The 11,691-nt window shown below is 42.4% G+C and overlaps 1 protein-coding gene across 1 annotated transcript; it reads left to right on the top strand.

Annotated features, from left to right (window-relative positions):
* Positions 1 to 3,193: 3,193 nt before the first annotated feature.
* Positions 3,194 to 11,485, top strand: LOC123367014 (interferon-induced very large GTPase 1-like). Its single transcript, XM_045010992.1, has one exon. The coding sequence runs from the start codon at positions 3,194 to 3,196 to the stop codon at positions 10,475 to 10,477; it is 7,284 nt and encodes a 2,427-aa protein (XP_044866927.1). The 3' UTR covers positions 10,478 to 11,485.
* The last annotated feature ends 206 nt before the right edge of the window (positions 11,486 to 11,691 follow it).

Raw genomic sequence — 11,691 nt, 5'->3', positions numbered from 1 at the left:
AACATTGTTTGCTTTTGTGACTGTTGCTGCACATGGAGTGGATGTTTTCAGAGATCTATCCACAATGACTCCAAGGTCTCTTCCTTGAGTGTTAACAGCTAATTCAGATGCCATCATTTTGTATGTATAGTTGAGATTGCTTTCCAATGTGCATTACTTTGCATTTATCAACATTGAATTTAATTTGCCATTTTGTTGCCCAGTCAACCAGTTTTGTGAGATCCCTTTGTACCTCTTCGCAGTCTGCCTGGGACTTAACTATCTTGAATAGTTTTGTATCATCTGCAAATTTTGCCACCTCACTGTTTACCCATTTTTCCAGATGAATATGTTGAATAGGACTGGTCCCAGTACTGACCCCTCAAGGATACCACTATTTATCTCTCTCCATTCTGAAAACTGATAATTTATTCCTACTCTTTGTTTCCCATCTTTTAACCAGTTACTGATCCATGAGAGGATCTTCCCTCTTACCCCATGATGGCTTACTTTTCAAAAGTCAATTTAAATTAAATACATTTAAAAAAAAATTTTTTTTTAAGAAATCTAGATCTGTTATGTGTTTTGGTGTAACTTGCATTTTCCTTATGTTAAATCTGAATTATCCTAACAAAACATTTACTTTATTCACTTTCTTCACATCAGTCAAGATTTTATAGACCTTTAGCATATCCCCCCTTAATCGTCTCTTTTCTAAGCTGAATATTCCCAGTCATTTTAATTTCTTCTCCTGTTTCATACCCCTAATCATTTTAGTTGCCCATCTCTGTACTTTTTGCATTTCCAGTATGTCTTTTTTGGGATGGGGTAACCAGATCTGCACACAGTATTCAAGGTGTACATGTGCCATGGATTTATATAGAGGCAATATGATATTTTCTGTCTTAATATCTATCCCTTTCTTAAAAAAGCAAAGGTTTCAGAGTAGCAGCCGTGTTAGTCTGTATTGCAAAAAGAACATAAGCTTTTGTGGGGTACATCTGATGAAGTGGGCTGTAGCCCATGAAAGCTTATGCTCAAATAAATTTGTTAGTCTCTAAGGTGCCACAAGTGCTCCTGTTCTTTTTAAAAAAGCAAACAGAATGTTGGGAATCACTGACTGCCGCTGCACATTGAGTGGATGTTTTCAGAGAACTATCCACAATGACTGCAAGATCTTTCTTGAGTGTTAACAGCTAATTCAGACTCCTTCATTTTGTATGTATAGTTGAGATTGTTTTCCAATGTACATTACTTTGCATTTATCAACATTAAATTTCATCTGCCATTTTTGTTGCCCAGTCACCCAGTTTTATGAGATCCCTTTGTAATTCTTCGCAGTCTGCCTGGGACTTAACTATCTTGAATAGTTTTGTATCATCTGCAAATTTTGCCACCTCACTGTTTACCCATTTTTCCAGATCATTTATGAATATGTTGAACAGAACTGGTCCCAGTACCGACCCCTCAGGGATACCACTATTTATCTCTCTCCATTCTGAAAACTGATAATTTATTCCTACCCTTTGTTTCCCATCTTTTAACCAGTTACTGATCCATGAGAGGACTTTCCTCTTACCCCATGATGGCTTATTTTTCAAAAGTCAATTTAAATACTTTTTTTTAAATGTATATTTTTTTAGAAATCTAGACCTGTTATGCGTTTTGGTGTAACTTGCATTATTCTTATGTTAAATTTGCATAATCCTAACAAAACATTTACTTTATTCATATCTCTTTTATATATCTCATTGGTCCTGACACCCCCCCTGTAAATTCAAACACCCCCCCCTAATTTCAATTCCTGGGGAAACCACTGCACAGAGGTGTTTGAAAATTTAATAAGTGGGAGATATAGGCTGACTTCATGGGCCAGCTGGGGGTGGGATTCAACCTTTTGATACTGAGTGAAAGATGATACTTCTCTCCTGCATTTCTTTCAGCACCTGCTATACTTACTGCCCAGGTAAAGCAGTTTCTGCAATGTCTGTGTTTCCCATGGCACTAGAAGGGAAGAGGGGATGTGAGAAATGGGGCACTTTTTGCAGCACACTGGTCCCCAGAGAAGAGAAGGAAAGAACGAAGATGGATACAGAAGGAGACCCAGCAGAATTTCAGTGCCCTGGAGAGAGGGAATAGAGATTGTGGTCCTTTGTGGAAGACAAGGGGACTGATGGAGGTAGAACTAAGGGGGAAGACAGATGAGGGGTGGCCAAGCAACAGAAGAGAATGAGAAGGGGAAAGAGAAATAGAAACTCCAGGGACAAACATAGGAACAGAAAAAAGACCAAATAGAAATTTGGGGGGGGGGACAGACATGGGCACACCAGAAAACAAGAAAGAAAGGACAAGTGAGGAATGAAAGGATGAACTTCTGGTAAAGGTCCTAGCATGGGACTTGAGAGTTCCAGGTTCAATTCCCTGTGTGACCTTGGGCAAATCACTTATTTTCTCTGTGCCGAGTTCCACACACAAGCTCTTTTCACAAGTGGAACCTGAACTTGCTCAGGGCTTCTAAGTACCGTGTAATACAACTTAATAGGAAATCAACTGAGGGATGGAGAGAGGACTTAAAAAGGGAAGGTAACAAAACAGAAGAGTGGATCTTTTAAAAAAATAAAAGGATGGCCATTAAAAGGGAGGAAAGAGGGATAAAATAACCAGAAAAAAGAAAATGGAAGTCTAAGGAAAGATTGCATGTTGGAGAAATCAATAAAACAACAGGCACTGGTGGATAGAGCAAAAATATAGACAATTAAGGACCATAGACTTTGCTGAAGAGTAGGGTGACCAGATAGCAAGTATGAAAAATTAGGACGGGGGTGGGGGGGTAATAGGCGCCCATTTAAGACAGAGCCCCCAATATCGGGACTGTCCCTATGAAATCGGGACATCTGGTCACCCTACTGAAGAGGAACGGCTAGTCCACCTGTAGTCCTATGGGGCGAGTATAGACAGTGGTTTGGATTAGTGCAGTGGGTATTGGGTTTGGGGGCCAGGGTGGGGATAGAAATATTTTAATTTCTCCAGGGTGAGCGCTGGTAAAATGTCAGAATACTTCAGTACATTAAGATTCAGGAAATGATCCGATGGAAGGGAAACGTGTTCATGAAGTGACAAAAATATGTTCCCTGTGTTTAAATCCTTCTCTGCAGAGGAGATAAACGGCGAAGATCCAGTTCAGGGCGCCCCTGTGAAGGAAGCACACCCCACGATGGAAGAACTGGGGCAGAGACTCGATGGAGTGGGACTGAGTACGCAGTTCTGGCTGCCCAAACTAGCAGACAAATTGGGGATTACCTCTGCGCAGGCTTTGAAACACCTAAGCTATGCAGACTACCTAAAGCTGGAGTGCGAAGTAGAGCACCCGTGGGAAAAGCAGGCTCTCCGAACCCTACTTAACATAGCAGAGAGCAAGGCAACAATGAAGCAGCTGCAGGAGCAGCGCTTGGAGAAGCTAAAGAAGAGGCAGGAGCAGGCTAAGGCAGCACTGCAGGAATTAAAAGAAATGCAGGAGAAAGGCAGGAGCCGCCATGAGGAAGCTGTAAGAAAGAAAGAGGAGGAGCTGCAGCGAACTATGGACGTAGCCCCAGAGTATTGGGCACCAGCTGAGAAGCCTTTGAAGGAAGTGATAGAGAATGTGCACAGACAATTAGACCTCCTGGAGGAGTCGGTGTCCCAGAGTGAGAATCTCCCTGACAAGGAAGTTTTGAGATGGGTGTCGGGAGGGCTGGCCCTGCAGGGTATTTACCAGACCAAGAAGCTCACAGAGATGGTGGAGAAGCGAGAGCAGCTCATAGACATCCCAGAAGGGTTCGAGCTCTTTGGTCCAGAGCAAGGGCCGTTGTTTGAGAAGAAGGAGTTTTCATCGGCCGAAGCAGAATCCACATTCACAAAGGCCATGGAAAAGCTGGGCTTCAGCATTAGCGTCACAGCCAAGGGTGGATTTGGGGGGTTTAGTGCTGAAAGCAGCTCAGATTACAGCAGCTCTTCAGAGTCTGAAAAAATCCACCGTTCCCGCTCTGAGCACACCTACATTTGCACCACCAAGTACAGCTACATCCCACTGGCCTCATGCCACTTCCCCAAGGATCAACTTCGACTTTCCAGTGCAGCGCTGCAAGAGTTAAAAGAAATTGAGGACATTTTAAGTCACACCCCAGAGCCAGACAAGCTCAACATGCTGAAGAGCAGGGGCGGGAGTTTCTTCAAGAGATTCGGGTCTCATGTAAACCAGGGCCCCCTTCACTTGGGTGGGATATTCTGGTGGAAAGCATCTTCTGAGGGATTCCGGGCAGAGCAGCTGGATGAGGTGAAGAAACAAGCATCTGATGCACTCAGCTCTTATGTTGGGGGCAGCTATGGTGGGTTTGGTTGGAGCACTGCAGCTGGTGTTACTGCATCAAAATCAAGTTCTGCAGCCTCATTTCAGGGCACAGATAGAAAACAAATGCAAACAGAGATTCAGCTGTTTGTGACCAAGACAGGTGGCCCACCTGGAGTGGATTCACTCACAGCATGGAAATCTGGGCTACTGGCCAGTAACAAAACCTGGTCTGTTATTGACAGAGGTTCTCAGCTTATTCCAGTGTGGGACATAATCCTGTCCAATCACAAACAAGATTTTAAAGATGTTTATGAAATGAGCAGCAGTCTCAGAGATGCCTATGAAGCTCTAACAAAGCTCAGTGCAAGTACATTGGTTGGGGAGGAATTAGTCAGTGCAGTGGATGAGGCCAGATCGTTCTTAGAGGAAATGAAGACCTGGGAAGTCACTGGGGATGAAGAGCCGCTGGTGACGCTGCTCAATTTCAAACAGAAGCTAATTGAAAAAACAAAACATAACTGGACCTGGATTGACATTTGCCTGTCGGATAAGGTGCTTCAGGATTTCCTGGAAAACACAGTTTTACTATGCAAAGGTTTACCTGCACATAACACCATGTTCACCAAATCTCTGCTGCGCTGCCTTCTGGACCCTCATGTCTATTCAGTTAAGAATTTCCCCAAATCTTCCTCCATTATGCAGTGGATCTTTCACGCTGAAGAAAAGCAGCAAAAAGCTATCTGTGTTTCTGAATTTGCTGATTTCATTCAAGTCCTACAGGAAATGAAGAATTACCTACAGGCTGTTACCTATGGGCCTAACTCCTCCCCAGAAGCAGTGGAGGCAGCAAAAGTAAAGGCCAGCTTGGATGTGAGTTTAGCTTTCTGTTCCTTGCGGAAGGCTCTACAGGGCCGAGAGCAGATAGACACAGAACTGTTATTACTCTCCATTGCCGCCAGCACAGGATACCGTGTGGACAGTAACACTTTCCAGTATCTCCTCGGGTGCCCAGAAATTAACTTCATGTTAAAGGAAATGCAAAGGGCACATGAGGGATATTTGACGCTTAGGGATCAGGATGTTTCCAGAGCTCAGGCTTTCCTGCTGTTGACAGGTCTGACAGTGACAACTGAATTCAAAGACGTGTCTCCAGAGGAGAAGAAGAAACGTTTGACTTTCATGAAGCATCACCTGGGAAACTTGTTGTCAGGTGAAGTAGCTAATGTCTTTATGAAGCCTAATGCATGTGATGATTGGAATGCCCTGGAAAGAGACCTAAATGCCCTTGTGAAAGGAGGATATGGAACTTCCAGTAGCAATCTGCAGAAACAGGATAAAATAAAAGAACTAAGGGATGTCTGTCACAGGGCTAAGCAGACACCCCTACCAAAGCCACAGCCCCAAGCGCCACCAAAGGATGTTAAAATGTCTGAAGCATTCAAAACTCAGGGCTTTCTCAATCTGATCAAACGTCTTGGACTTGAAAACTACTATCCAAGGAAAATGGGGATGGCAGATTTCCATGTGATTGACAAGACCTCTTTACATGACAGACAGCCCAGCACAGAGGATGAGCTGCCATTTTATTTTTTGCAAAAGCTGTTGATGCTGGACTATCGGGTACGGTATCTGGTTTTCAAAAATGACTGTAAAACAAAACAAGGAACAACAACTGCATTGAATATGTCAAGCAAGATGAACGAATCCTCAGATGCAACCTCAGATATCTACGAGGACTTTTTAAATGATGATGAGGGAACTAATGAGTCTGGTACACCAAGGCAGACACACGTGCACCCAATGGATGTCCAGATGGCAATTTTTCATTGTGCAGATGATTTCATGAGACAATATCTTTCAACAAAGCTCGCTATCTGCCAGTTTGCACTCCCACTTCTGGTGCCAAATCCTTGTACTTCACAAATAGAATTCCCTCTTTGGTCCCTTAGCCAAGTTCAAAAGAGTTGGCAACATATTGCGAAATCAGGAGTGGAGACTAGCATTAAAAATTATAAAAACAAACTGATTTATCAAGCAGATACACCTGTGGTGTCCTTCACACGGATTGGTCATTCACCTCATTCTTCTAAGTCTAAGATCCTGAATGCTGTTCTGAGTAAACACAAGCATGACATTTTTTTCCATCGTGATTGTAGAGGCAGCCATAAAGATTGTCTCCTGATGAACGGGGTTGTGGAAATCTCCTGGTACTGTCCAGGTGGAAAGGATGATGACAGATTTGACAATTGCATCGCCTTCACTAATCTTCACGGGGATGCAAGAGAGCATGAGCAGCAGGTCAGATTTTTACAGGAGATCGCTTCCATAAATGTGGTTCTCTTTACAGCTTCTGATGAGAAGAAAATAGTCAGGCAAATTGTAAGTGATCTCCTGAAATCTCCAAAGCCTTTTGTATGTCTTTTGACTGAAAAAGAAAACACTGTAGCAGGTAAATCCAATCTAAACATAAAAATAGGCATGAAGAACAGAAATGAAGCAGAATTAATTGATGAACTGGCAACAACAATCAAAGATTTACTGGCAGGTTTGAACCCCACTTGTAGTCTTGAAACCTGTGCAGAAATTGCTCGCCAGCATGGTTTTCTCATTGATGAAGACAAAGAAGAGTGTAAACAAGCCAAGTCAATGGCACAGACAGTGATGGTCCTCTTCAAGGAGGATAACTTATCGGGCATGAAGGAAGAGCTATTGCCTCTTCAAGGACAATTATGGCACAAGTGGTGTAGGAAAGATAAGGAACTTACCCGCTTACAAGATAAAATGAAGAGAAGCATTGAACAGCACCGGAGCCAAATTGAATCAGAAAAACGTGCTATACGACATGATCAGATAAGGAGAGCATCCTCCCACAATGATTTAATGAGGTCGGTGCTGGAAATTCTCCAGTCACATTCAGAGACCACCAAAAAATATTTCTTGCAGTGGTTGAAAGTATTTCTGGACGATCTGAGCTCTGACCGTCTTGCAGAACTTCGCCAAAAATACCACGTCTTATGGTCACAAATGCTGGAAGAAACAGACCCAGGAGAAAACAGTGACTCAGAAAATGTATTGAAAAGTAACTTGGAAACAGTCTCAGCTGAGATAGCTGCTTCTACGATTGGCCTTGAACACATTTTGAGAGAGGTTGCTCAGATTTATGAAGCTCTCAGTACTTTGTCCCAAGAAGATCAACATTTTCTTGAATTTCCACAAATTGCAGCTGACCTGATGGCTTCAGGGTATCCCGTTGAGTTGATGGATGGTGATGCTTCATACGTGCCACTGAAATGGGTGAGAGCAGTTTTTGACAAGTTGACTGAGAAGTTAGGAGACAAAAAGGTGTTTGTCCTTTCAGTGCTTGGCATCCAGAGCACTGGGAAGTCAACACTGCTAAATGCCATGTTCGGTCTTCAGTTTAGCGTCAGTGCAGGGAGATGCACCAGGGGAGCATTTATGCAACTAATTAAAGTGAATGAGAATCTCCAACAAAGTCTGAACATTGATTATGTACTAGTCGTTGATACTGAAGGGCTTCGGGCCATGGAACTAACCAGTAAATCAACACTCAATCATGATAACGAACTAGCCACCTTTGTCATTGGTCTTGGCAACATGACTCTAATCAATATTTTTGGAGAGAATCCTTCAGAAATGCAAGATATCCTGCAGATCGCTGTCCAGGCATTTCTGAGGATGAAGCAAGTAAAGCTCTCCCCAAGCTGTTTATTTGTGCACCAAAATGTTGGAGAAATAACTGCAAAAGAACAGAATATGGAAGGACGAAGACGCCTCCAACAAAAGTTAGATGAAATGACAGTTACTGCAGCCCAGCAAGAGTTCTGTGATGTAAACCGCTTTAGTGACGTTATCCGATTTGACGTGAACACCCACACTCATTACTTTGCTCACCTCTGGGAAGGAGACCCACCAATGGCACCTCCGAATCCCAGCTACAGCCAAAATGTGCAGGAACTAAAGAGCAGGATTCTCATGGCTGCCACAAAGGAATCCAAGGGCAGTGTTTTAAGGCTGTCAGAGTTAAAAATCCGAATTGGAGATTTGTGGAAGGCTTTATTAAATGAGAACTTTGTTTTCAGCTTCAAGAATACACTGGAGATTGCAGCATACAATAGGTTAGAAAAAGAGTTTAACCAGTGGACCTGGCAGTTGAGAAGTCACATACTAGAACTGCAGACAAAACTGAACAATCGAATTAAGAAGAGAGAAATTCAGCATGTCACCAGGAGAAGCCTTGAAGAAGAAGTTAAAGAAAAATATCGTGCCATCATGAATGACACAGAAAGATTCTTCACTGAGGGGCAAGACTGTGAAATATTAATTCAGTGGAAAGCAAGTACTGAAAATAAACTGAATGATCTGAAAGAATCACTGATTGATGAAACTGAGAGGAAAGCTGAAGAACTTATCAAACTGAAGAAGAACCAAAGCAAACTTGTTGAAAAGAAGTCAGAATATGAAAATGAGCTATTCAGAAGAAGCAAAGAATTGGCTTTGAGATTAAAAGGTGAGGAACTAAGTGAAGCAGCATTGAAAGAAAACTTTGACAGCCTTTGGAAACGATGGGTCTATGAAGTATCTTCAGATGCCCCTTCTGCTGAGGAACCTGACATTAGCATGGATGTAGAAAACATTCTTCTGCAGCATTTTAAACAGGAACCCAATATAGCAGAGAAAATTAAAAGTTCCTCCCACAAAAATACATTTTCTGTCGATATTTCCAAGCATATTGTCATGAAGAAAACACTAGTTTTCTTCAATAAGACTTTGGATAACTGTGATATAAAGAACATAGAGCAGGTTACAGTTCGCATCATACAGCTTGTTAAGATGAAAATTGATATGAAGGAGCAGCAGAGAATGGATTATAATCAAAGTTACATTCACGAAATAATGAATGAAATAAGAAGAGAGGTGGACTCTACAGCCAAAAACTCAAAATATACATTTAATAATGAGTACAAAATAGAGTTATCCCTGTATCTGTGCAAAATGGCAGCAGCGCGGTTTGAAGACATGCACAGAGCATTTAAGAATGCAAATGATCCAACCGTCTACCTCGAAAATAAGAGAGACGATTTCTTTAAATGTTTTCAAATTTCCTGCCAAGGAGCAACTTCCATCACAACATTTGCTGATTTCTTATGCAACAGGCTTTCTGCAGCTCTCTGCCAGGCAGTCTATGACAAGACTGCCATTGACATAGCCAATGAGATGAGGTCTAACTATTCAGCCTTCAATGGCAATAGATCCAAACTGGAGACCAGTATTCTGATATCCCTGGCAGAGGAGGAAAACTTTGAGAAGTACAGACAATACATTCACTTCCCAAGGGACTTCTTAGAGAGTTTTATCAAGAAATGCGTTGATGATTATTGTTTAGACAAGAAAAATCCAAGACTGAAGAATTTTTTAATTATTTCCCTTGATTCTTTCCAGACTCTTGTTCTTTCAGCTATTCGTGACTCAACTAGAGTTGTCAAAGATAAATATGGCAACGTATCCTTGTGGCTGGATGAATTTTGCAACCGACTTGGAGATGACTTAGACCTTCCCAGAAGTGATCTGAAAAGCATCGAACATCAGGAAATCAAGGACATAGAGTTTCTGAAAGAGGCAATGAGTAAAGCTTTGCCCCCGGTCCTAGAAAACCTGAAACAGGAATTTGCTGTGGTTGATATGGAGCCTTTTAAACTGAAGCCTCATAAAATACTATTCGAACAGCTCTGTGGATGCTGGGAGCAATGTCCCTTTTGCAAGGCTCTTTGCACAAACACAATACCTGGTCATGACGGAGACCACAGTGTTCATTTCCATCGTCCTCAGGCCCTGAATGGTACCCAGTGGTACGGAACAGACCAGCTTGTCATTGAGATCTGCTCTAGTCTTGTAGCAAGTGACTACTTCATGGTGCTTTGTGAAAAGAATCAAATTCCATATAAAAATTATAGACAAGCGGGACCTGCATATGCCAATTGGAGCATCACAGCAGACAACTCAGCGCAGTCTTACTGGAAATGGTTCGTGTCCCATTTCAGGTCAATATTGGAAGAAGATTATTGTGCAAAATTTGAGGGCAAAGGCGCAATTCCTCCAGAGTGGGACGAGTTTACAAAGGAGGCTGTAATCTCTGAGCTGAAACAGCTGTAACATTAGTATAGCATCCCCTAGATAAAATGGGGGCATTAATGTACCAGACTTTGCTGCTGTAGCCATTTATTATTGTCTTATTTAGTGTTATGGATAATTTCTATGCGATTTTTTCTATAATTAATGTGTGCTAGTAGATTTAAATGGCAGGATTATAGATGTATAAGATTAACCAGTATTTAGGAGCGCCGTGTGTGTGTGAGACATACAGGTAAAGCCTGGCTGGTATGGAAGCCCTTCAGGCTGAGGCCTGTAAGATTTTAGCTTAGCCAGACTAGGCCATAGGCTTAGGAATGCTTGGCATGAGTGGGTGACCTACAGATAACTCCATGCCAGTCAGGTCACAAGATTACTGTAAAAGATGTGGCAGTAGGTGATGTTACGGAAAAATAGATTGGAACAGACAGCAGTGTATTGTCCAAGACCACAAGGCACCTGATTGTAACACCATGGAATGGCCTGTCCTGCCCACAGGTTGTCGTAGATGCTAATGAGAATAAGGGGAACTAAGAAACAACTTATTAAAAATGGGGCACCCCAATATTCATGGGGTGTGGAAGTACAGATAAGGAAAAGAGGGCTGAAACCTTCATGCATATGCATAAGGTGTTAGGTGTGGTCAGAACTACAGTATAAAAGAGATTCCCTGGTTGGGTAAAATTGGGAAGACCCCAAGGGAAACCCCAGCAGGAACTATCCCTCTATCAGTGATCATCTGTTGGGAGATTCATCAGACCCTGGAATATCCGTGAGGATGAGAGTATGACTAGAGGAGTAGTTAGTGCACGGGTTTCTGTATGATTTGTAGAGACCTGGGTAATTGTAATTTTAATTATTGCTTCAAGAAAACTTGCAGTACCAACAGGGCTGCCCAGAGGATTCAGGGGGCCTGGGGCAAAGCAATTTTGGGGGCCCTTTTCATAAATACTATAGACTACTGAATTCTTGTGGGGGCCCCTATGGGGCCTGGGGAAAATTGCCCCACTTGCCCCCGCCCCCCCAGGTGGCCCTGGGAAAAATAAAAATAAACATTTTAAAACCTTCTGCATCTCAGCACAAACCCAGTTTTGAGAAAATTTCTTTTCAAGTCACCTTCACAAGGTATCACCGGTTCTCAGCATCAGCTAATGCTAAAAGGCACTAAAGCTCATTAAAAGGGTTGGACAAATATTTTCCATCAAAACTTTTTTTGGATTGAAAACTAGGGGTTTTTA

The sequence above is a fragment of the Mauremys mutica genome, chromosome 3 (assembly GCF_020497125.1).
Source record: "Mauremys mutica isolate MM-2020 ecotype Southern chromosome 3, ASM2049712v1, whole genome shotgun sequence".
Classification (NCBI taxonomy): Eukaryota; Metazoa; Chordata; order Testudines; family Geoemydidae; genus Mauremys; species Mauremys mutica.
This window is presented reverse-complemented; position numbering and strand designations above follow the sequence as displayed.